This window comes from Mastigoproctus giganteus, chromosome 14, assembly GCF_048544385.1.
Source record: "Mastigoproctus giganteus isolate SK-2022 chromosome 14, ASM4854438v1, whole genome shotgun sequence".
Classification (NCBI taxonomy): domain Eukaryota; kingdom Metazoa; phylum Arthropoda; class Arachnida; order Uropygi; family Thelyphonidae; genus Mastigoproctus; species Mastigoproctus giganteus.
The window spans coordinates 92,516,670-92,538,816 of NC_143588.1; the positions used below are offsets into that span (position 1 = coordinate 92,516,670).

The 22,147-nt window shown below is 36.0% G+C and overlaps 1 protein-coding gene across 1 annotated transcript in view; it reads left to right on the forward strand.

The window, feature by feature from the left end:
- Positions 1–973: 973 nt before the first annotated feature.
- The window catches only part of LOC150075362 (nose resistant to fluoxetine protein 6-like), a 49,572-nt gene continuing 28,398 nt past the window's right edge, over positions 974–22,147 (forward strand). The window contains exons 1-6 of the mRNA XM_090388302.1: positions 974–1,466; positions 17,047–17,300; positions 19,638–19,752; positions 20,292–20,379; positions 20,509–20,618; positions 21,133–21,318. Of these exons, the coding sequence (XP_090244428.1) occupies positions 1,157–1,466; positions 17,047–17,300; positions 19,638–19,752; positions 20,292–20,379; positions 20,509–20,618; positions 21,133–21,318 (1,063 nt within the window). The 5' untranslated portion in view covers positions 974–1,156. The remainder of the gene's footprint in view (positions 1,467–17,046; positions 17,301–19,637; positions 19,753–20,291; positions 20,380–20,508; positions 20,619–21,132; positions 21,319–22,147) is intronic.

Sequence of the window (22,147 nt, forward strand, 5' to 3'; positions counted from 1 at the left end):
TAGCATTCAGCCCTCTACCTGATCGGATCATTAAGCCCCCTTCCTCTGCACCGCCCCCTTCATTTTGATTCTCTATATCTGGAAGAATAAAATTAGTCCACCAGAAAACCATTTTAGAATTCTTTCTTAGCACCTTAGCACACGACAGTATTTAAAATGTACATTAAAATCTCTTGTATTTCAAAATAAATGGAAAAAGTCAGCGAAATGACTGAAATATGTTGTATTTTTTTGATTGAGTTGGGTTGTTTCAGAGTAAGTTCTAAGACAACAGAGGAACCATGTATGTAAAGATTGTACGTATTCTTTAATCGGTTTTCGACTTTGCTGGATGAAAAACACAGTTTCGAGACCATCAGAACTCGGTCTTCATGTTTTTGGAGGAAGGGGTTAATAATAGGAAGTAAATATTTAAGAACGTGCCTCTTGGAACGTTCTTGTGTGGGTGTGGGGGAGGAAACGGCACTAAATACACCCCGTGGGTCAGTCCTTATTCCGGGAGAGTGGAGGATTGCCAAGTAAGCCTCTACTAACCCGGCCATAGTGTGAAAATCCCCTCAATAGTCCCGGACTTTGAACCCGGTTTCGAATTCTTGACGGGATTCGAATCCGGGCTTTTATCACCGGTGTTGAAACGCAATTATAAGACATATTGCTACATACCATTACACTCTTTGGCGGATTTTCTTTCTTAATTTCATTCTACGTTGCTGGGTTGGTTTTCTGCTCCTGCATTGTTTTCTTTCCACGTATTACAAATTAAAGTGGTCCGATGGTTTCACCACAGTCAGTTGAATTAAAACAACTCACGTCCAATGCCTACTCACGTCATTTTTTCTTTGATTTTCCTCTTACACCTTGTAATCTGTTGCTTAAGCCAGCTATTTTCTTCATTTGCATTTGTCTGAGTTTCTCTAGCTCCTTTCGAGCAGATGCGATGTTCTCTTCTCAAGCACTGCTTGGACGTAAGAAATTAGACTCAGGACCAGATGTTCGTGGATGCTCGGATTATCGGCGAGCTAATAAAATATCTATGAATGAGCACGCATGCGTAAAAGAGAACGAGACAGTGTGGCCTTGGAGAATAAGTGCAAGAGGTAATATAAAGCGTTCGTAAGAGGTGGAATTTAACAAGTGATCCTTGACTGGAAAGAAAATGTGTGCGAGGAAGGTGTACTGGTTGTTTCTATGCTTAGCGTGCTTCGGACTGGGACTCAGCTACGATGACAGCAATTTCACCCAAGATGTTGAAGATGAAATGGAGACTTTCCGAAGGAAACCACCCCCTCTTGATTCTCTGGCTGCAGTGGAAAAGAGAATGAAAACGTCAATAGAACGGCTTATTAAATTAGCCCTACCGCATATTATTCGGGGTTCGGCTAGGGTCAACATCTCGGACAGATGCATGGACTCACTTTTTCGAGTGGTTATTGGGCTTCAGCAGCTGCAAGACTGGGCTGTGGCGTGTAAGTAAAACAAACCTTTTTTTATTTATTTGTTTTAGTTTTGATGTTGATAGTGTTCCAATTCTGGCCGCGAAACAGGTTTCCTATTAAAAGTGGGACAAAAAGGAAAGTAATTTTCATTGAGTAGATATTTACTTTTATTTTCACAAGTACTGGTTCTTGTTGGTTTTTTTCAGCAACTTAGGCCATATTGCACCGTATATAATTATATATCTGTAAATTGCTTGTGTTTTGTGGTCGTTTTGCTGTTTATTTGATGAAAAACTCGAGTTTCCAGAAGAAGAAGAAACAACTCTATTCTCGCCTGAGACCGACTAACTCGGCCATGCTGTGAAAAAATACCCGTAAAAATTTCTCAGGTTATTGAGAGGATTCGAACTCAGGTCTTTTCCACCCCGTGTGGGTGGGACGGTGTTTATACCAGCTGTGCCACCTACGAGGGCGTCTCAAAATATATTTGATTCAAAATGTTTAGCCTTCAGGTGTTTTACAATCATAACATTAGGAAGAGTTCCATCTATCTCATCTAAAGAATGATACAAATATAATTTATAATATTGTTATTAAAGATCTTTGTTATACGAACAAAATTATACAGACACGTAAGTTCTTGTCCTTTACATAACATGAGAAAAATTTCCACGAGGATATCCATCCAGCTATGTGATATACTTGTTTTGTACAAGAAGTTCAAAGGTTGCTCAAAAAGTAGTAGAGCACTGCCAGGTACAGTCTCTAGTGAACCGGTATCACGTTGCTAGTTATAAAAGAAGACATCACTTGCGCAGCAATGATGTCTTCTTAAGAAATTTAGATCCCTGAACTCTAAATCCAACATGATGCGCCTCTTATAGCCGATGAAATACATATTTTTATCTCTCAATTCTCCATTAACAGACTTTGACACTTGATATTTTGTGCATTTGCCATCATCATCTATCATCGTTTGCATGTTCCACAGGTCGACGTAAGAATCCTCTCCACCGTACCCTGTCCATGAGTTTCTCTACATTGATTTCGCTCCAGTTTGCTCATCTCGTAATAACATCGGTCTTTATTATGTCTTTCCACCTCATTCTTGGTCTCCCTCTTGGTCTTTTGTCATTTAATTGCAATTCGAAAGGAACTATCTATTGTAGGTGTCCAAAAATTTTGCAGCTGAGATGATGTTAATGATTTGGTGGATTATTAAAGCCAGTGTTTTTCGTGTGAGTGTTAAATGCCAAAGAAACAGGCTATGAGACGTCAATATGTTGTGTCTGTAAGTCGCATGTATTGTGTGGTCGATTTGATGGAATAAAAACCAAACCTTGCTTCTGGGAACAAACTATCGCTTAAAAATGACTAACCCAGCTACTCTGTCTAGGCCATAAAAGTTCCTGATTCGAACCTGGGCCTTTTCCATCCGTTGTGGAGAAGACGGTGATCGTATCTACTCTGCTACCAGCAAGGGCCTTAAATTCAGTAGAGTATAGCATAGTGTGTATCCTTGCAGTGGGAAGTTCTTTGGGACAGTGGCGTTTATAGAAGATTTTCCAGACGAGTCAATATTTACTTGATAAGATGGGCTTTATTGCTGATAGTGAAACAGAAGGGCATAGTTTTTATGCTGGTAAACATTGATAATGGATCATTTACTAGACTTAATTATTCCAAAGTTCTTGTGAAATAAAATACTGTTTTGCAATCTATTACACATAAATTTCGAGTTTTGTATCATCGATTTAGTGATGGAATTGTCATTTTTGCATCGAATTTTACTGGAAGGCGAGAATGTATTTGAACTGTGGTGGGTTTAACTCTGAACATATCTTGTTGGATATCAGCTGGATTATGTTTTAAACAAAAAAGCATTTATGTATGTTTTAAAGAATTTGTGGCGTGAGAACTGTTGATAGTAATTGGCAAGGTGAATTGGTAGTTTCCGCAACTTAATATTGTCTGTATTCCTAATAATGAGGAGCAGAAGGTCAGTGAAGAGGTGGCCAGAAAGACCACCTCCTTTGAGAATTCTCTTTTCGTATGTTACAAAAAGGTGTTGAGGTCTATTGAAGTTGGTTCAATCTTTCAGGAAGCAGTGATGTATGTAATTCGGAAATGATACCTTTTATAAAGTAGTAAGATTTAAATAGGTGCACGATTACATAGATGTTAGCGGTATCAGTTTTAAGATCTTCATAGATAATTGTCATATCAGTATAGACGCGAAACCTCTTTATTAGGAAGGTTGGTAATAGTTGAGTTGTTCTTTAAAGCATAGTCGATCCTGGTAGGCTATTGGGGAATCAGGGGATGGCAGTGCTTTCACTTTTAGAAGGCATGATAATTCTGTAGTAAATAGAAAATCTGTGATTATTGTAGGCATGAACTTTTGGCGCTTTGTACTCTATATGCTTTCCACTATGTTTGAAATAATTTTCTTGAACCATTTTTACAAAAATTGTGGAACTTGATTCAATCCAGTAGAGCTTTCGGGAGGAATAGTATAGCTAAAACAAAATACTAGTATACGTATCACTGCGGGTAGGTGAATTCAGTTAGCTCTTGAGGTCATCAAGATCTCTTAAGGTAGTCTAAAGAGGGTAGAAGGCTATTGTAGTCCTGTCGTTGAACCTTCTAATGAAGGCAAGCTACTCGTCAGGCTTCAGATTTTGAGGTTCTGTGTGAATGGTTGGTTATGACAAGTGACCTCTGTTAAGAGTGAAATTCGGATAATTTTTAATTGCAAAGGCATTGGCCTATTCAAGCTCTAGAGGATGCCATTCTGTCTTATTATACAGAGGCTAGCACCACTGCATAGACGTTTTTGTTTGTTTTTTTTAGAACAAGATTGTCTATGAGACTTTGAGTCCCGGCTATGGTGCTAAACCAGTATATCAAGAGATGAACTGACGACCCTATGTTGCAGTCATCAAGCATATTCCATGAGATCATTGATGCTGTAAACATATTTTTGGAACTTCAGATATTATGGACCGATAATTGTTTTTGTTGAAGCATTCCTTTGTATGTCATTAAGTCAGGATTAGGGATAATGAAAACGAAATTTATTTGGGTGCAATCAGAATCAAAGGCTGCATCATGATGAGCAGAAAGTCACATAAAGTAAATGAGATCTAGACAATTCTGATTTTCATTCATGCTCTTGCTATTTATATTCGGCACTTAATTTTTAGGCGCATTCACAAATCTGTAAAACGCTATTACCATAGGTCCTCACAATGAAGGGATTTTAATGAAATTTTATATTTGAATCTGTTCGAAAGATTTTTAGAGCTGTCCCAAATTTAATTAAAATTGGGCCAATAGAAATTTATCATTTATATTCTTACATAACTCGAGTTGTCTATGTATAGACTATATCAGGGGTGGACACAATAATAAAAATGCATTAATAAAAAGTATAAAATTTAACGAAGACCTTTGGTCAAATCTTTGAAATTTGGCGTAAAATTTGTTAAAGCCGTTCGCAGCAATTCAGTGAGATGATGATGATTGGTCAACTGTGAACGATATTTCGACTTCATTGTGGAGTACAAAGATTCACAGCAATATGTTGTACCAAAAATTGAAGACGGCAAGCAGCTTTCTTTAAATGTGGATATTTTTATTCTGGCACGAGTTTCCAAAATTCAATTATAGAAGTAGATTTGTGCTGCATTTGCAATGCCTGATCCTCTTTCATCTCTAATAACTCCAATTCCCCAGCCGCTTTTTCAACAAGTATTATTTCAGAAATTGGAAATCCATCTTCTTCTTCTTCAATTCTTCTTCAATAATATCACAAATAAATGGGTTCACAAAATATGCAAATGTAGGTTTCCAATCTTCAAACCTATGTTTGAAATCTGCTCGCAATTCTTCCAATTTTTCTTTGTATTCGTCTAACTTTTCTTCTTTGATATTAATTATATTTGCTTTTACTCGTGGAAAATGATTAAATATTTTGTTCTTAAGATCGTACACAAAAAGCCAAAGTTTAGCTTCAAAACTAAATACTGTACAGTTTGTGACAAATCAATAATAATTTTTTCATTTCCTTGTAAAGCCAAATTAAATGTTTGCAAATGTTCTATAATGTCTGTAAGGAACATTAAGTCAGAAAGCCATGTTTCATTTTCTAATTCTGGGTATTTTTTTCCTTTTTCTTTTGTAAATGTTATGATAGGATTTAGGAGTTCGACAAAACGGCTGAAAACATTGTAAGTTGACAGCCATCTTACAACACACCATAGGGATAAATCACTGGGCAATTCATCTGCTTCGTCATTCACTCGCAACTCTTCTAAAAAGTTCTTAAATTGACGATGTGTTTTGGCATTTGTTCTAATTAAATTCACAATCTGCAAAACAATCTTCCACACATTTTCGTATTTGAAGTACTTCGCTATGAGATGCTCGCGGTGAATTATTCAGTGAAGAGGTAAGAAACGTGGAGTTTTAGGATCGTTGTTTAAAAGACCAATGAGACCTTGGTTTTTCCCTATCATTGCAGGCGCTCCGTCAGTCGCAACACAAGTTTATCACGAGGCAATTCAAACCTGTTCATTACTTCATCAAGCGCATTTCTAACATTGAGTTGTTTCGATAAGAGCTACTAGGTCTAACATTTCTTCCTTCACATTTACGTCTGCAGATACATAGAGGACAAAAACGGCCAATTGTGGAACATCCTGAATGTCTGTAGACTCGTCGAGAGCTAAACTAAAAGCTGTACAATTTTTCAAATCACACATCAAACTATTTTCAACATTTTTACTAATTGCACCAATACGACGCTCAGTTGTAGGCGTGACATAGGAACCTGTGCGATCAATTTATGCAGTTTTGTATTATCTGGATCCAAAACTTTAACCACTTCTTCCAAGTTTCTTTTAATAAATTCTCCTTCTCCATATGGACGTTTGGCACCAGCAATATTCCAAGCTATCAAAAAACCAGCTTCGTTTGCTCTGTCATCTTCGCGACTAAAAGAAGACAAGAGTCCTCGTTGCTTATGGAGACCAGATTGCAAGGACTTAAGTTTCTCTGTTCGCAATTTTGAATTGAGTGAATATTGAGTTGAAAAGTGGAGATGACTTACTTCGTAATGTCGACGTAAATTGCTTACTTTGTAGTTTGCAATTGTAACTTTACAAATAAGACACAACGACTTTCCATTATCTCAATAAAAGCAAAATTTTCTACCCATTCTTCTTGAAAGATTCTATTTTCTTGTTCGTATTTTCGTTTTTTGATATTTTCTGAGGTTATGTTATCAAAAAATTTAAATAAATTTAATTCCAAAGTCTGAAATTGAAACTTTTATGGGAGGTTTGGTCACATTTTCTACCCACTCCCGGTGTAGCGCAAGTCCGCTGATGGTGTAAATGCGCGCGGATTTATTTATAATCAAAATAAAAATAGCAAAATATCTAGACATAAAAAAAAAATAAACACAACATAAAATCCGTATAACAAAATATTAGTTACTTAGTTAATTCAACAAGATTCAGTGAAAAAAGTTCTGAAATAATAAAAAAAAAAAGGATTTAAATTTTCAATGGGAGCCGCACTTAACTCAACGAAGAGCCGCATTTGCCCACCGTTGGACTATATAAAAATGAAAGTTTGTTTCGGAAGTTCAGGTCTGACCGGTGAAGAGTTGGCAAGAAGATACCGCCTAATTCAAAAACAGATATAAAATGTACAAAACTCGACAGTGACTATATCGGATTAAGTTTATCAATTCTTTTTTGGAAAACTTGATCCGATCTTAAATGCAAGAAGCATTTGCTTTTTTCTGACTGATATTAGCATTGCTACTATCAGAATGCTTCTCAATCCCACTAGACAGGCTTTCTCCCGGTTTCCACATTACGGTGGAGCATTCGTTAAGGCAAAATGACAGACTAGAATTTCATGTATACGTTAAAATACTAAGAAATCACACCATATCGTGGACGGTGTTGAATGGAGAAATTGTTTGGATTGGAAAAAATGAAACCCAATATTACTTCTTTGGCCTGATGAAATATAAATAAAAAAGGGGAAAAAATTAAAAATATGTAACGATTAACAAAGAAAATTTGGGGGAAAATCCAAAGAAAAATGGCTGACTGAAAGGAACATATCTCATTGGCCTCGGAGAGCCTTATTCGAGAATCTGATTTTGTTGCTACCAACTTTTTATTCTTCGAGGTCTCTTCCTAGTATGTATCACAGATATTAATAGCAATTAGTAAAAAATCTCCTTGCATTTTAAATCCTGCACATAGCCCCTCTTAATGTGTTGGCCTTAATGATGGCAACCTTGCTGATAAGGCAGAAGTAGCCTTGTATTAAGAAAAAAAAAAAAAAAACCACTTTCAGTGGATTTTATTCATGATGGCCATTCTAGTGTATGATGGAGTATAATACCATATATTTTTTTTGTCATTGCATATCTAGTTAATGATCTTAAGCACCCTAATTATTACTTACAGGACGAATTCAGTAGACTGGTTTCCATTTGGAGCCAGAAATGACATTCTGTTTAAGTGTGTCAGGGCGATGACTTTTGTTGGTTTTGTTTATTGCCACGGCTACTAAGGTTACAAGACATTCTGTACTCTAAATTGTGTTGTTTATACGAGGGATAAAAATGTGCAAAATATGTTACACTCAGCCTTCTACCTACTATTATTCTACTTTACTTGAAAAAGCCACAATAAATTTTCTGTATTTTTCTTCATAGTAGGATCAGACTGGAAGGAAAAATTCCCCTGGCCCTCCAGGACAGAAAAAATATTGTAATAGCATTATTTATAATCTGTCATTTTAAAACTATTGCTATAATGCACCCACTAGTGCATCACTGACGTCTAAAGATCCGCCATAAGCTAGATAATCACACGGGGTATGCAAGAAAAGGAGGGAATTCCTCATAAATTAAAGTGAGTCATTTGTTTTATGTTTAATGATCCCTCTGATCTCCCCCCCTTCTGACTTATGCAATTTGTGAATGTATTTTTGCCGTACATTCATTCTAAAACTTCCAACATTTTAAATTACATATAGAAGCATAAAGTTAAGTTGTACATAATAATTTCTCTGCTGTATTTGTGACTCTGATGTCAAAACCTTAGTGTAACATAACGAGATATATTTCTCAACTATAGCACGGTATTGACACGTGATCTTAGAAAGGTTACACGAGCATTTATTATTTTTTTCTCTTACTTTTTTTTTCTTCTTTATTTCAACACGATAAAACTGGTAATACTTAGTTTCCAAAACCATAATTTTAAAATAAAGAGTTGGATGAATACCTAGATGACACAGACCCTGACCGTAATGTAGATTTAGGCTTACAAGCAATGAGGTCAGTAGTATAAACAAACAGCACGAAGACAGCACAGCAAATCAAAAAAACTTCTAGTTTAGCCTTGGTGCTTTGAAAGGTGTGGGCAAGATGATTGAGCAAACATTATTCTTGGGTTCTTTTTAATTATGCCCTAACACACAGTTTAATCCAGTAAAAATATACTTAATATCATTTGGATATACACCATAATACGTATAGTTCTATTATTCTTAAAAGAAACAAATTTGTCATTAAAAATAATTGATGCTTTTATTAATAATTAATATTAAATAGTAAGGAATATTATTAAATATTACTTAAAATTAAGCCCGCATTTTTAGAGAATCGCGCATAAATTATTTAATATAAATAGTAATAGTAGGTTTTAATACGATATAATATTTTAATTTTATTATTATTATTATTGCATTGTATGGTCTGTAAACGTGGCTACTATTGGGCTATAAAAGATAAACAAATATAATTTCCGTGCACATTACACAAGCAGATGAAATATTTATTGACGTCACGGTCATGCGCAGATCTCTACGTTGCTAATGTTTATTCTTTCATCTGAATAAATTTTAAATTTTCCTTAACCAGAATTGCGTTATGCATTACGTGGGCTTATTAACCAAAATAGAAACAAATCCGAAGGATAAATATTATCAAATGCTTAAGTATTCAAATATTTTACAGTTCAATTTTCCTTTTCTATTAATAAACGCATCCATTATTTATATTTTTAACTAAATAATTCTTTAAGTATAATAACTGCTTTATATGGTTTCTTAGTTATTTATCTTCTTATATAGAAAGAATCTTGTCACTAATACTACAAATATGACCTTCTTTGGTCATATTTGAAGTATTAGTATTACAATATTATTTGTAAAATATTCTTCGCTGCATGCATTCTATATCTACGATGACAAATTTGTTTGCATATTAAATGATATATAAGACCAGAAAAAAGAAAGTAGTTTTAACCATAAAAAAAGAAAGAAAGAAAGGAAAGTGGTTGAACAGCAAGATATCAGATTGGACTCTTTTCTATTTTTACTTACAAGGTCAGTCAGGTAAAATGCTATTTTTGAGTTGTTTGTTTGTTTATTAAAAAATATTTATCCTTCTTTTAAGGCCCTTAGGCATTAAAGTAAACTTTAATTTCATAGTTACCATCGTATTCTTTCAGATGTGAGGCAGTTTGCTAATTAAAAGGAATACATTACATTAATAATCTAAAAGCGTTTTCGTGAAGTGCTGAAAGTAGTCGAGTATTCTCCTTACCTTCAGAATGGCTGACAGGGATAAACAAATTCAAGTTTGTGACATCATGCTACTGCCCAGTACCACGTGACTGAAGACACCAACTTCCTGCTTATACTGTATATAAGAAACTGTGTATATATTTTTAGACCAGGTAAAAAAGAAGTTCAAGTTGATTGTTTTATTGAAAGCAACGTTAATCAGTCTCAGGCGAGGGTAGCATGGTTTTTTTCTCCCGGAAACTCGAGTTTTTCGTCCTGCAAACAGAAAATATACCACAGAACACGCAATTTACAGACAGCATATATGGAGCAATATGGCCTTAGTCGCTGATACTCCTAAAATCCTACAACAACAGTCTCACTGTCACGATCTGCTCATCCATACTTCCTCTGCAGTGACATACAGTTCTCGACTTACACCTTTTCCAAAAGCCAATGAATTTCTGCTGGATATATCCCTTCCTTCGTTGTCAGAAATTGAATTAACTCTGCATTGGGCTGGCTCGGACGCACTAGTTACGTATTTGGGTATAGGGGAAACCCTGGAGCCCGCAGAAAATAATAAAATACTTTGAATACTTTGTAATGGGGGAAATCCTGGGGTCCACCATCAACAAATGAATGTATGTTGTGCAAGTAAGTGCTTAACTCTTGATCACAGGCTCCATGTTGTTCGTTTTTTGCAGCAAAATACTAACTGTCCTATTGCAAAATCTATCCCATTCTTCGAATAATATCAAGTAGCCTTTCAAGGGATTTTTGAATATACTGTTAAACCCTCTGTACTGCCAACTATTTTTAGTACTGTATTTACTAGAAAATATATAACACTTTTTTTTAAGTGCATTAATAGTGTACATTTAAACTTATAAGTTAGTGTTACCACACTTTAATTGTACTATGTTTCACGCTAACTATGATATTTTGGTATTAGCTTTAGCCCTTGAGGCTGTCACCAAATTTTCTCTCAAGTATGTCAAGCTGGGCTTGCTACCTGGGAGTCTAAAATGCTGATGGAACTGACATTCAGGTGGCACTCGAGTCAAGTGGACCAAATTTCGGCAAAATCCGGTCATTCTGCAACAATCAGATCCTCTGCTGCTAACAGTCCCACTATCACGATAGTGGAACTGTTAGTAATCCTGTGTATTACCCCCGTGTGCAAGTCATGAAGTAGACTAGAGGTGAAAACCTAGGTGCGAACCAACGTAAGCAGGGATTGAGGTGCGGTGTACACATCATACGGAGGAATGCCGCCCTTCTGTGTTACCAGGCAATACTAGGTGGTTGTTGACTCTTATCAACCGATGAAATACCACCACTTTGCTTAGTGGAAGCTTGAAGTGGTGGAACCCATGTTTAGTCTCCAGAGCAAAGCTTGAACAATCCGTCCCATTTCTTCCATCTTCAGAATGTTTGATGTCTTTTGAAGTTATGGTGGACATCATGGCGAGGTCAAATCTTCCTTACATTTCGAGGGTACAGCTCTAAAACGGCGTTCGTAGGCCGGCCTCTAGCTAGTCCACCGGATTAAACCTAACAGCAGAGGCTTCCGGAGCAACTAATGTGAAATCTCTCTCTCTGCCTCTACTTTGTCAGATCGGGACCAGAGGGAATCCGAATAGTGTGAATGCGCGGCGGGGGGGGGATATTGACGAGGCCACGTTATGCCAAGGAACTGGATATATTTTTACCATGTGTACGCCATTTCCAAAAACTTCATTACTTCATACAACATATCCTCCCCACCTTTTCTTACTACCGAATACATCATGATAGTCCAACTATTAGAAAAAAACATCTGCAAAAAAATCTAAACCTCCCAAACACTTCCTCGTTTATTGCGCAGATATACGTAGTATCAGTTCTAATCTGAACGATGTCCATTCCCACTTGCAGTCTGCCAAACCACATGTACTTTTTCTGACAGAATCTCAGTTATCGGTTGATTCAACTACTGCTCATTTCAGTTGTCCTAATTATTCACTGTATGAATCCTTTCGTTTCAAAGGTGGCACTTGTACATATGTCCATTCTGATATTCCTTGTGAGAGACTTGGTAATGTGGAATCTCCTCTTTTCGATCTTCTCTGGCTTAAAATCTCTCTAGCACATTCTGTCCAATTCATCTGTTGCCTCTATCGTTCTCCCAACTGCACTAATCACTTCCAACGCTTTGACTTCCTCTTTGAAACTTGACTTTCTCCAGTTCAACTTTCCTAACAGTGAAGTCATTTTCCTTGGTGATTTTAATGTTCACAACTCCACCTGGCTTCTGATTTCTAGTCACATGGACGCAACTGTTCGAGATGTTGAGGCTTTTGATATGACTAATGCCCTCGCACAGACTGTTTATTTACCTACCAAAATAACAGACAATCCTCACTACCCAGCCAACAGTCTGGATCTTTTTTCTAACAGATAACCGTTCTAATTACACGGTCGAGGTGAGTGGTCCAGTAGGCACCTCAAACCACAGCTTGGTGATGGTCCCAGTCCCTTCTCCAATGGAGCCTTTCTCTTGTGGCCATTCTCAACCACTTGTTGTTTGGCATTATAAGAATGCAAAATGGGATGATCTGCGAGATTACTTTCTTCTTTTCCTAGGTCGGATTACTGTTTCAAATCTTCTGATGTCATTGCTCAGATCGTGTCACTGAAATTATTCTCGTAGGGTTGAAATCCTTTATTCCGCATTGCAATTTAAAATCTCATCCGTTATCTAAACATTGGCTTTCCAATAAATGCCCTAAGGCTGTTGAAGATAAGAATTTTGCAAATCCCAATTGGCTTGCGTCCAAATCTCCAGGTTCATTTTCTGCTTACACGAAAGCTCGCAACAATTATAATAAACCAATTGTTAATCAATCAGTACAAACTAGATTTTGAACAGGCTAAGAGTAGAAAACTTGCTTCTTGTTCAAATGGTAGTCGAGAATTATAGTGTCATGCCAAAGTTATTGGCCGCAATTTTTGCTCTTCTCTGTTCTCACCTCTGTCAAAACGAGATAGTTCTATTGCTACCTCAGCTAATGATAAAGCTGATCTGCTAATATCCTACTTTTTTTTCTAACTTGTGTCTTGATGGTCTTGGTTAAACGCCTCCTGCTATTGCCAGTACACCCCATTCAATGCCTTTCGTGGCCTTCCATCAAAAGATGTCAGGAGAATTTTGAACAGTCTTGATGCCAAGATAGCACCAGATCCTGATGGTATTTCTCCACTTTTTCTCAAAACCTGTGCTCTTGAGCTTACCTCCATTCTGCTTTGCCTTTTTACCCTTTATTATTCCATAGGTGTTTTCCCTTCTGCTTGGAAATTGGCTCATATTCAGCCAGTTCTTAAAAAGGATGACAAATATCATTCATCCAATTATCTTCCCATTGCACTTACTTCTACTCTTTCTTAAGCTATTATATTAGAGTCACCTGGAATGTTATTTCAACTATCCGTGTCTGTAGATTGCGGGTGTTCTCTGGTCGATTTGCCTGCTTTGCTGGACGAAAAACCCCAGTTTTTTGCAGGGGAAAAACCATGCTATCTACGCCTAAGACCGGATAACTCAGCCACGGAGTGAAAAAAGCCCATAAAAGTTCCTCGCAACATTGACGGATTCTACTCTTTCTTAGATCACCATTTACACATTGTAATACTTTAATCGTATTCACCATCAGCGGCTATTTATTGTTGTTATTGTGTTTAAGGACCATCAGCGACTAAAGCCATATTGCTCCGTGTATATTATCTGTAAATTGCGTGTTTTCTGTGGTCGATTTTCTGATTGCTGGACGAAAAACCCGAGTTTCCGGGAGAAAAAAACTATTCTACCCTCGCCTGAGACCGACTAGTTCAGTCACGTTGTGAAAAAGGCCTTGAAAATTCTTCACATCATCAACAGGACTTGAACTCAGATCTCTTCCACCCGTTGTAGGGAGGACGGTGATCCTACCAACTGTGCTACCCACCCTCGTGGGTAGCGCAGTTGGTAGGATTGTATTTATGGCTTTGGCTTCATATTGACGTATTGTTTATGCATGACATTCATAACATCACTAGGAAGCGAATACCCTTTGTCTCGTATTGCCTATCTTATAAAATTACTTCTTGAAATTGCATTTATAGAGAATTCATCAACGGCAACAAGTTTGCTAACAGTTTCTTCTAGGATATCTTTTTCCTTGTTAGCATAATACGTTAATAATGTTTGCTTTCGCTTGTCAGTAGAAGTGTTTTCTTCACTGTCTGTTTACTCAGTCAATTTACTTATTGAGTGCCCCTTTTGTAAATTCTCAATTAACTCACCTCGGCGCAGTAATGTGGAACCACACATTGCCAAACAAAAAGCTTTGGATCAGATATTGAGGAATTCAAAATAAAAAAATAATAATAAAGCAGTGAATATACCTTACAATATGGATGATAGGTGGCAACTGAGAAATGAATCCGTGGGAAGTGTTGCCAGAATATCAAAGCTTAAATATTGTACCATGATAGTAAAAAATATTATTCTTTATTCAAAAATATCTTACTCAGGAAATAAGTATGATTTTAATGATTCAATGAGTAACATTATCATGCCTTCTTATTTGGACACACAAAAAAAATTAAAATTCAAGGATTTCCCGGGATATTGAAATTCATTAAAGCAGTCGGGATCCCGGGAAAGAAACCTTGCTTCATATGCATTTTCTGAAAATTACAGTCTACAGAAATCCAAGTCTAATGTCAGAGTATCTTCTCCAATCTTCTCAAACTTCAGCCCATGCACGGTATTAAATGTATATGTTCTAATACGTCTCGTGCTTGGGGTTTTCATAAAAGAAATAAATATATATATATATATTTATGTATATATATATATATATACAGTGCGCTGTAATAAACTTCGTGGTCAATGTCTCCTGGCTATGTCGTGTGCTTATTTCATCTCTTTAAGACTTACGGCACACCAGAATACCTCTACTCCATTGTCTTGACAATATCTGTGGTCATGGTACTCAGAAACAATAAGAGCAGAAACAGGACGAGTGTTTTGGTCAATCTAGGTTTGTAAAATTGAAGGAATCGCTGTCAAGACTCCATTGGCTTTCGAGCTGCCTTTTGGCAATTGCTTCGTCGCAATTGCCTTCGAGAATTTAAAGAAATATACTGAGAAATTCTTGCCCATATTACGAAATTTGTTGACGTACATACCAAGGAAATGGCAACTAAAAATTAGCCAAGGATTTTTCCTCTAAGGAATAATGGACCCGAATAACCTTCACGTCTCTCTTTAATGGCTTAGGGAGCAGCAGGAAAAAAAAAAAAAAAAAAAATTCGTGCTTTTACTTATGGCAGCGATGTCTCTGTAGATTACCGCAGAGTCTTTATTCCACAAGAAGAGTTTCTAATATGAGAAAATTCAAAAAACTATTTAAAGGACGAAAAAAAAACGAAGTAGATGGTATAAACACCATACAAACAACAACTTTAATTATCAACATTACTGAAACGTTTATTCTTTTCAATTTAAAGTATTCTTGTGTTGTAAATTATAATACTCTGTGTGAGTCGAACATTGAGAGGACAGAAGATACTCATTGATATCTAGGCTCCAAAATCTGTAGATCGTTGTTTAATGGATACAGGAGGAAAAGTTGGTTCTGTGAGTGTAGTTGGACATTGAATAGAGGTTGGCTAATTTAGGCACGTGTTCGAGCTTGTTTGGAAGAAAAGCGGAATTACCTACCAGGTCAGAAGAAACTGTCCCACAGAAATATCTGTAGAAAAGGCATCAGTAGAACTTGAACTGTATGATAAAGAGTGGAGAAGCTGGGTCATTGATTCAAACAGGTCTTTTGAACAGGGGCTAGGAACTTAAGTAAGGCACTCATTATATTATCCCAAAATCAAAAATCTAAGAATTTAAGATGAATTTAAGGTACGGGTCCTTTTCTTGGTTTACTGAACGAATTGGTTTTATCATCAGCCGAAGAAATTACAAACAAAAATTGGACAAATAATATATCCAATTCTTCTTTAAAGTTATTCAAATTATCTACTTCCACAACACAGTAAAATTTATTCGAACAATCAGTTATCCTCTGGCTGAATGCAAATTTCCGCACATCTATTCTGTAGCTATCTTTTCCCAATTTAAATATATGCCCCCTCATTTCTAAAAAAGTAAAGATATCATTAGTTAGTTTACGTAATCCTTTTAATGCCTTGTACACTTCAATGAGGTCACCATGCAGATGCTTGGTTTGCAGAAACACAATTTACAGATACCCACTTTTTTTTTTGGTAAAAAATTCTTTTGTGCCCTAAACTAATCTCAATGCCCTTCTCTGCACTGGTTCCAACAGATCCACATCCTTCCTAAAATAAGGTTTTTCCAAACCTGTCTGGTTCTGGCGCATTACAGCCTTAGTCGCGAAATATAAAATCCATTGTGCCAAATATAAAAGTTCCATTGTTGGTGAAAGATGAATCTGCCCCCATTGAACACCAATATTAGGTGACATACACGTTCGAAAGGTTGGCAATTGAGGCCCACATTTTTGCTTCACACAGTATGGCAGGGTAGATTGTAGGGAAGATGAATCTTTCAAAAATGGTAGAGCCTCTAACTTGTAGTTAGGTAATGTTAAACGCCAAGACAACTAAGACTATGGCATCGGCAATATATTGTGGTTGTAATTGCGTGTATTTCTTCGATCGGATCGTTTGTTGGACAAAAAACCCCATTGAGGATCTTGGGGTGGACTAACTAATATAAGGTCACCATTTGAAGACCCTGAGCCTCTTCTTTACTTGTGGGCATATTTTTGTCTTTAAATTCGATAGGATTTAAAGACATTAACTCCACACTGCCGAATTCCAAACAAGTTTTTAGATGTGCAAAAATCCTTCTCAATCAATATCAATTTTCATAAACAACTCCTAACTTTGTTGATGATGCATATACAGCGTTTTAATGTGTATATTCTTTTATATTTTCTAGTGATTGATGCTACTGGCAAGCCTCCAGCGGGTCTTTTGACCGGTACTGTCATGGCTCTTGGATCGTACGATCAATGTCTGGATATCACCGTCTTCAAGAAAAATCTCTTTCAGCTGTCAGTAAAAGAAGAGATATTTCGAGGTCAGTACTGTACCTTGGAACTGAAGTTGCCAGAGATACTAATTAACGCCACTAAAGAATATTACAACAATCCAAAAAACCGGAGTGAACTGGCATTAGGGAAGACAGAAAGCGTAAGTAGATTCTCGAATCAGAAATCGAATCATACTCCATTAAGTTAGTGTACAATATGTAACTGAATCAACTCTTTTTTCTTCTTATATCCGGAAACCTGTCTGTTGACCTGATTTGTTCTCCAAGGACGCGATAAAACTTAAACGAACAGGGTCGTTTTAGTACATGCCATCCGGCGCAAATTACTTTTTGTCAATTCTGACCAATATATAAATGGTATGAATGACCTGGGAGCATGATATAAAGGATAATGATGATTTTTCTATTGTGATTATTTGTACATCGCATTGGGAGGCCAAGGCAAGCAACACTTAGTTGTAAATGTTGCAAAAAAACCCGTTTTCAAATTTCATTTGTGACCACTAGACAGATACGTGACCTGGGGTAAATGCCCAGTACCTTGGCCAAATCTTCTCCAAAACCGAAATAATCAAGTGTTCACCCTTCTTCTCTTTGTTGTTGGCATCAGTTGTCGAGGTCGTGAATACAAGGTCATAAGCTGTGTCGGAGACCGCTTACACGTGCGGCTTCGAGCAAGGTAATCTAGTACGATGAGGCACCCAAAAGGATCTCGAAAACTACATCAGCAGCCATTGGACACAAGGCGGAAGACAACCTTGCCTGGATTGAATAGTTTGATGGTATTTTTCTTATGAATAACCCACCGACTTTTACGGCATCTCCAAGGTGACATCATAAAAATCGAAATTGCCAGTCACGTGATCAGTAGAGTAAATGAAATTAAATGAAAATAGCTGATGGAGCAAAAAATCTTTTTAAATGTCCAGTTATATCTCAAGAAAACCACCAATTGTTTTAATTTTAAGAAAATTCATTCAATTTACAGAACCAGCAGTATTGTGTTCTATTAGAATTTAAGTCCATTGAGGGGTTGTCTTTATCATAATTCTTTGCTTATTCAAAACATAAAACTTCTTCACAGACGCAATATAACCAGACTCAACAAGTCAAGGACGACACTCTTTGACTGTTTGGTTTAAGTCGCATGATCCTGTACCATGTGGTTTCACTTCAATAACTGGTTTGCATTCGTGTTTTATTCATTAGATTTTATTTTCCTCTTTCATCAACGGTTTATTCAACAGCATTTTTCCTGTTGTTTGTCGAACTGGTGATTCACGTTTTTAAAGTAAATGCGCCTCTAGTCAGAGAGGAGGGAAGGAACTCTACTCAAAACGCGAAGTCAAAGGTCGATTCATAAACATTTATGTACTGTAATGCTATTTGAAATGAGTGTAGCCTTTCGGTAGCAGAAACTTTCGAAAAAATGACAAAACTTCGTCTTGAAACAAGGAAGTAAACATTGTTGATCATAAAAGTTAAATCCGATAAAAAAAAAATATAATGAAATGTGGTGTTTTCGTAGAGGAGGAATATCCCTTTGGAGATAGTTTTAGATTATGTTTAAAACTTAATTGCTAAAACAAATTGCCACAATTGCTAAAACAAATGAAATCATTGGTGTGTCGAAAGCAACCATCTAAACGGGCAAAGTGTGGCGTGAGCCTCATGAAGCCCTGCATCCAGACTATGTCGTGTCCAGCTGGAGGCAGTTAGAAGGTCGTGTTACATGCAATGAATATCTTTCTGTCACATCGGGCAAACTTCACATTGCAAAGCTTCATTTTTACCCGGATTGTGATGGATTCTTTCAAGAAGACAACGCAACTATCCACAGTGCAAATATTGTTGAATAATTCGAGGAACATTCCCAATATTTCCAACATCTACCGTGGCCGCCTAATTCTTCAGATCTGAATCCAATTGAGTGAGATGTGTTGGAAATGGCTGTTCGGCTTCGTAGTTTCCCACAGACCACAATACAGCAGCTGAAAAATATCCTGAAGGAAAAATGATCAAATCTGCAGCTAGACACCCAGTGGAATCTACTGTACGAAGGGTACGCGCTGTACTTTGGGCATCTTACCAAAAGTCATGGGATACTTGTCCCTAGTGTCTCATGACATTTAGTAGGATAGTATATTTGATCAAAGCAAAAGTATTTGGTCTCCAAATTTGTAAAAACGCGAGTTTTAATGAAGAAATTGTTTGCTTTCTGAAGTCTGTTACTGCTGAATTCTATCCCTACTTTTGTACCTGTGTCCTTCGTACCTTTCACTAAATTAGGAGTAATTTCAGTAGGGAAGTGTATTATAATTAAGCTCGATCTGTGACAAATTAATAATTAAAGGATGCTTTAAAGCCACTTGACAAATACGCTTTTAAAAACTACGTAAAAACTGAATAAATCATTTGCATCTGAATAACAGTTTTACATTATTATATGAATAATTTCTTTTCTTATTGTCTTTTAGTTTCTGAAATTTTTAAGAAAACTTGGTCCCACTATTGACATAGCAGCCTTCCGATATGGCATATGCATACCATCTTTGTGTTCGAAGGAAGATATGCAGCAGATAACAAATATATGTAAGTGTTGTTGTTGTTGTTGTAGGGATTTACGAAATCAGAAACTTAAGACATATTGCACCGTATATAATATGTCTGTAAATTGTGTGCGTATTCTGTGGTCTGTGCTGGATGAAAAACCCGAGTTTCCAGGAGAAAAAACCATGCTACCTTACCTGAGACCGACTAACTCAGCCACTGAAAGAGAGACCCATAAAACTTCCTCGCGTCATCGACCGAATTCAAATCTTTTTCACCCGATGTGGGGTGGAAAAGGTGAAAAAATATAAATGTAATAAAATATAAAGTAAATATAATTTGAATCTCATTTTTTGTAGGATTTTTCATCCTGAAATTTGGGTTTTTCATCCAGTTTACTTCGCAAAAACTCGACCGAAAAATACACGCAATTAAAGCTACTTTGTGTTTTAGATCTTTTATTTAAAAATTTTTAGATTTTTATATTTTTATCTACATTCAGTTTATCTTATATCCTGTATTTTATATTAAATTTAAATTACATTATGTTTTAATTGCTTGATCTTTCCACATATTTGCAGTTACAGACATAATTCTTCTGCCAGCTACTGTACTCAGATGTGAGAAGAAAACAAAAACGAAATTAGGACCGGAACATAAAGTGATAATGTAGGTAAATATTGTGATTAAAATATGAATGATTTTTTTTTAGAATCTCTGTATTTTTTTATATACTTTGATATTCGATATATTTACATTTTATCTGAAAAAACCATAACTGAATATCCTTTTTTTTAGAGCTTTTTCAGTGGCTTTAATAATTTGTGTAATATCAGGGACCATCATCGATGCTTTGCTGAGAATACAGGGTGGAGTCACAGATGACATCGAATATCTCAAGAATCAAAGTAAGAAAATGAAAGTAATTTTGTTCTAAAAATATACTGATAGTTTTTTTTAAAAAAAGCAATAGATTGAAACAAATTTAATAATGACATTAAATTATTTTAATTTAAAACTGAATTTGTAAAAATCCGTTCTAATTAAATAAAAAAAAATTATTTTAATAAACTGATTTAAACTAATTTAAGAGTACGTTTTAATAATAATTAAAAGATTAATCATCTTTTAATTATTATTAAATATTTAAAATGTTTTAATTTATTTTAATATTGTTTTAATTTTAGTGTAATTTAATTAATTAAATTAAATTTAAAAAAAATAGAGCTTTAATTTATTTTTTTATAAAAATTACGTTTGGTAATTTTTGTAATTTTTGCCTCACTGCACATGCGCAGTAAATCAGTTCTGGCTACTTGCAACTTTTAGCAACTTCATTAATAGCTTCTTCTTTTTAGGTATAATAATAATAATAATTATGATGGAATAATAAAGTATTACAGAGATTTCGTCTCTTTTCAGATGAATTCATGAGACTCATTCTATCCTTCTCTATATACACTAACACCAAAAAACTTATGTATGTTAGTCCTGAGGAAGAAAGGAGTGAAGCAGCCCCACTGAAGGGGTTTTTGGTAATCAGCTTGTTGTGTGGAATTCTGGGATCCACTTACGTCATATACCATCCTCTCCACTTTCTGAGATACAGTAAGTTCTTGATGATATCGAATGTACATACGGGCTACTACACACGAAGTTTATTCTGTATTTTCGCTTAACTGCGCATGCGTAGTAAATTAGGTTCTTTTGCAACGAGTTGGCTTGATATTGCACTGCTTTCAAACGGATTGCTTCCCCAAAAGGCCGTTTGTTTAAAATATGAGACACAGCTAGGACAGCACCTTTCAGGACCAACTGGTGCCTCATCAAAGAGCAGGTGATTTCTAATGACAACACGCAGACATTTGTAACAAAGTTGTTTATTGTGAGCTGCCATGCGGTATACCAAATCAAAGTTGCAATATGGCTAAAGATATTTATTTTGTCTGGGTTTTGTTGCTAGATACTACCTTCCATCTGATGAGGACCTTAAATAGTCTCATCTGTTCTAAAGTAGTGCAATACAGGGCAACTCTTTGCAAAGACAAGTTTGTTCTGCTATTAAAATCAAGACCATTTGCATTATTAATGCAGTTTAAATACTTCTTTGGGCAAAAGCATAAGAAAGGACAAGATAATCGTGCAAAACATCTTACAATTTCTTTGAGGCATGGAGCTTTTTAACTACACTGCTGGACAAAATTAATGTAGAAAATGTAACAATCGGTGTAACTCGTGCAAGATGCGATGAAGCGAGATGAAATTTGACGTGGTGTACCACAGAATACCGATGAATTGAGGAGACATCGAGAAACTTGAAAAAAGTATAAGGGACATTTATATAGGAGTTGTGTACGAATTGCCAAAAGGTCACATTACAGAAGTAGATACAAGATGCTCGAAACTTTGGTCACATGACATAAGTACGGCGTATGAT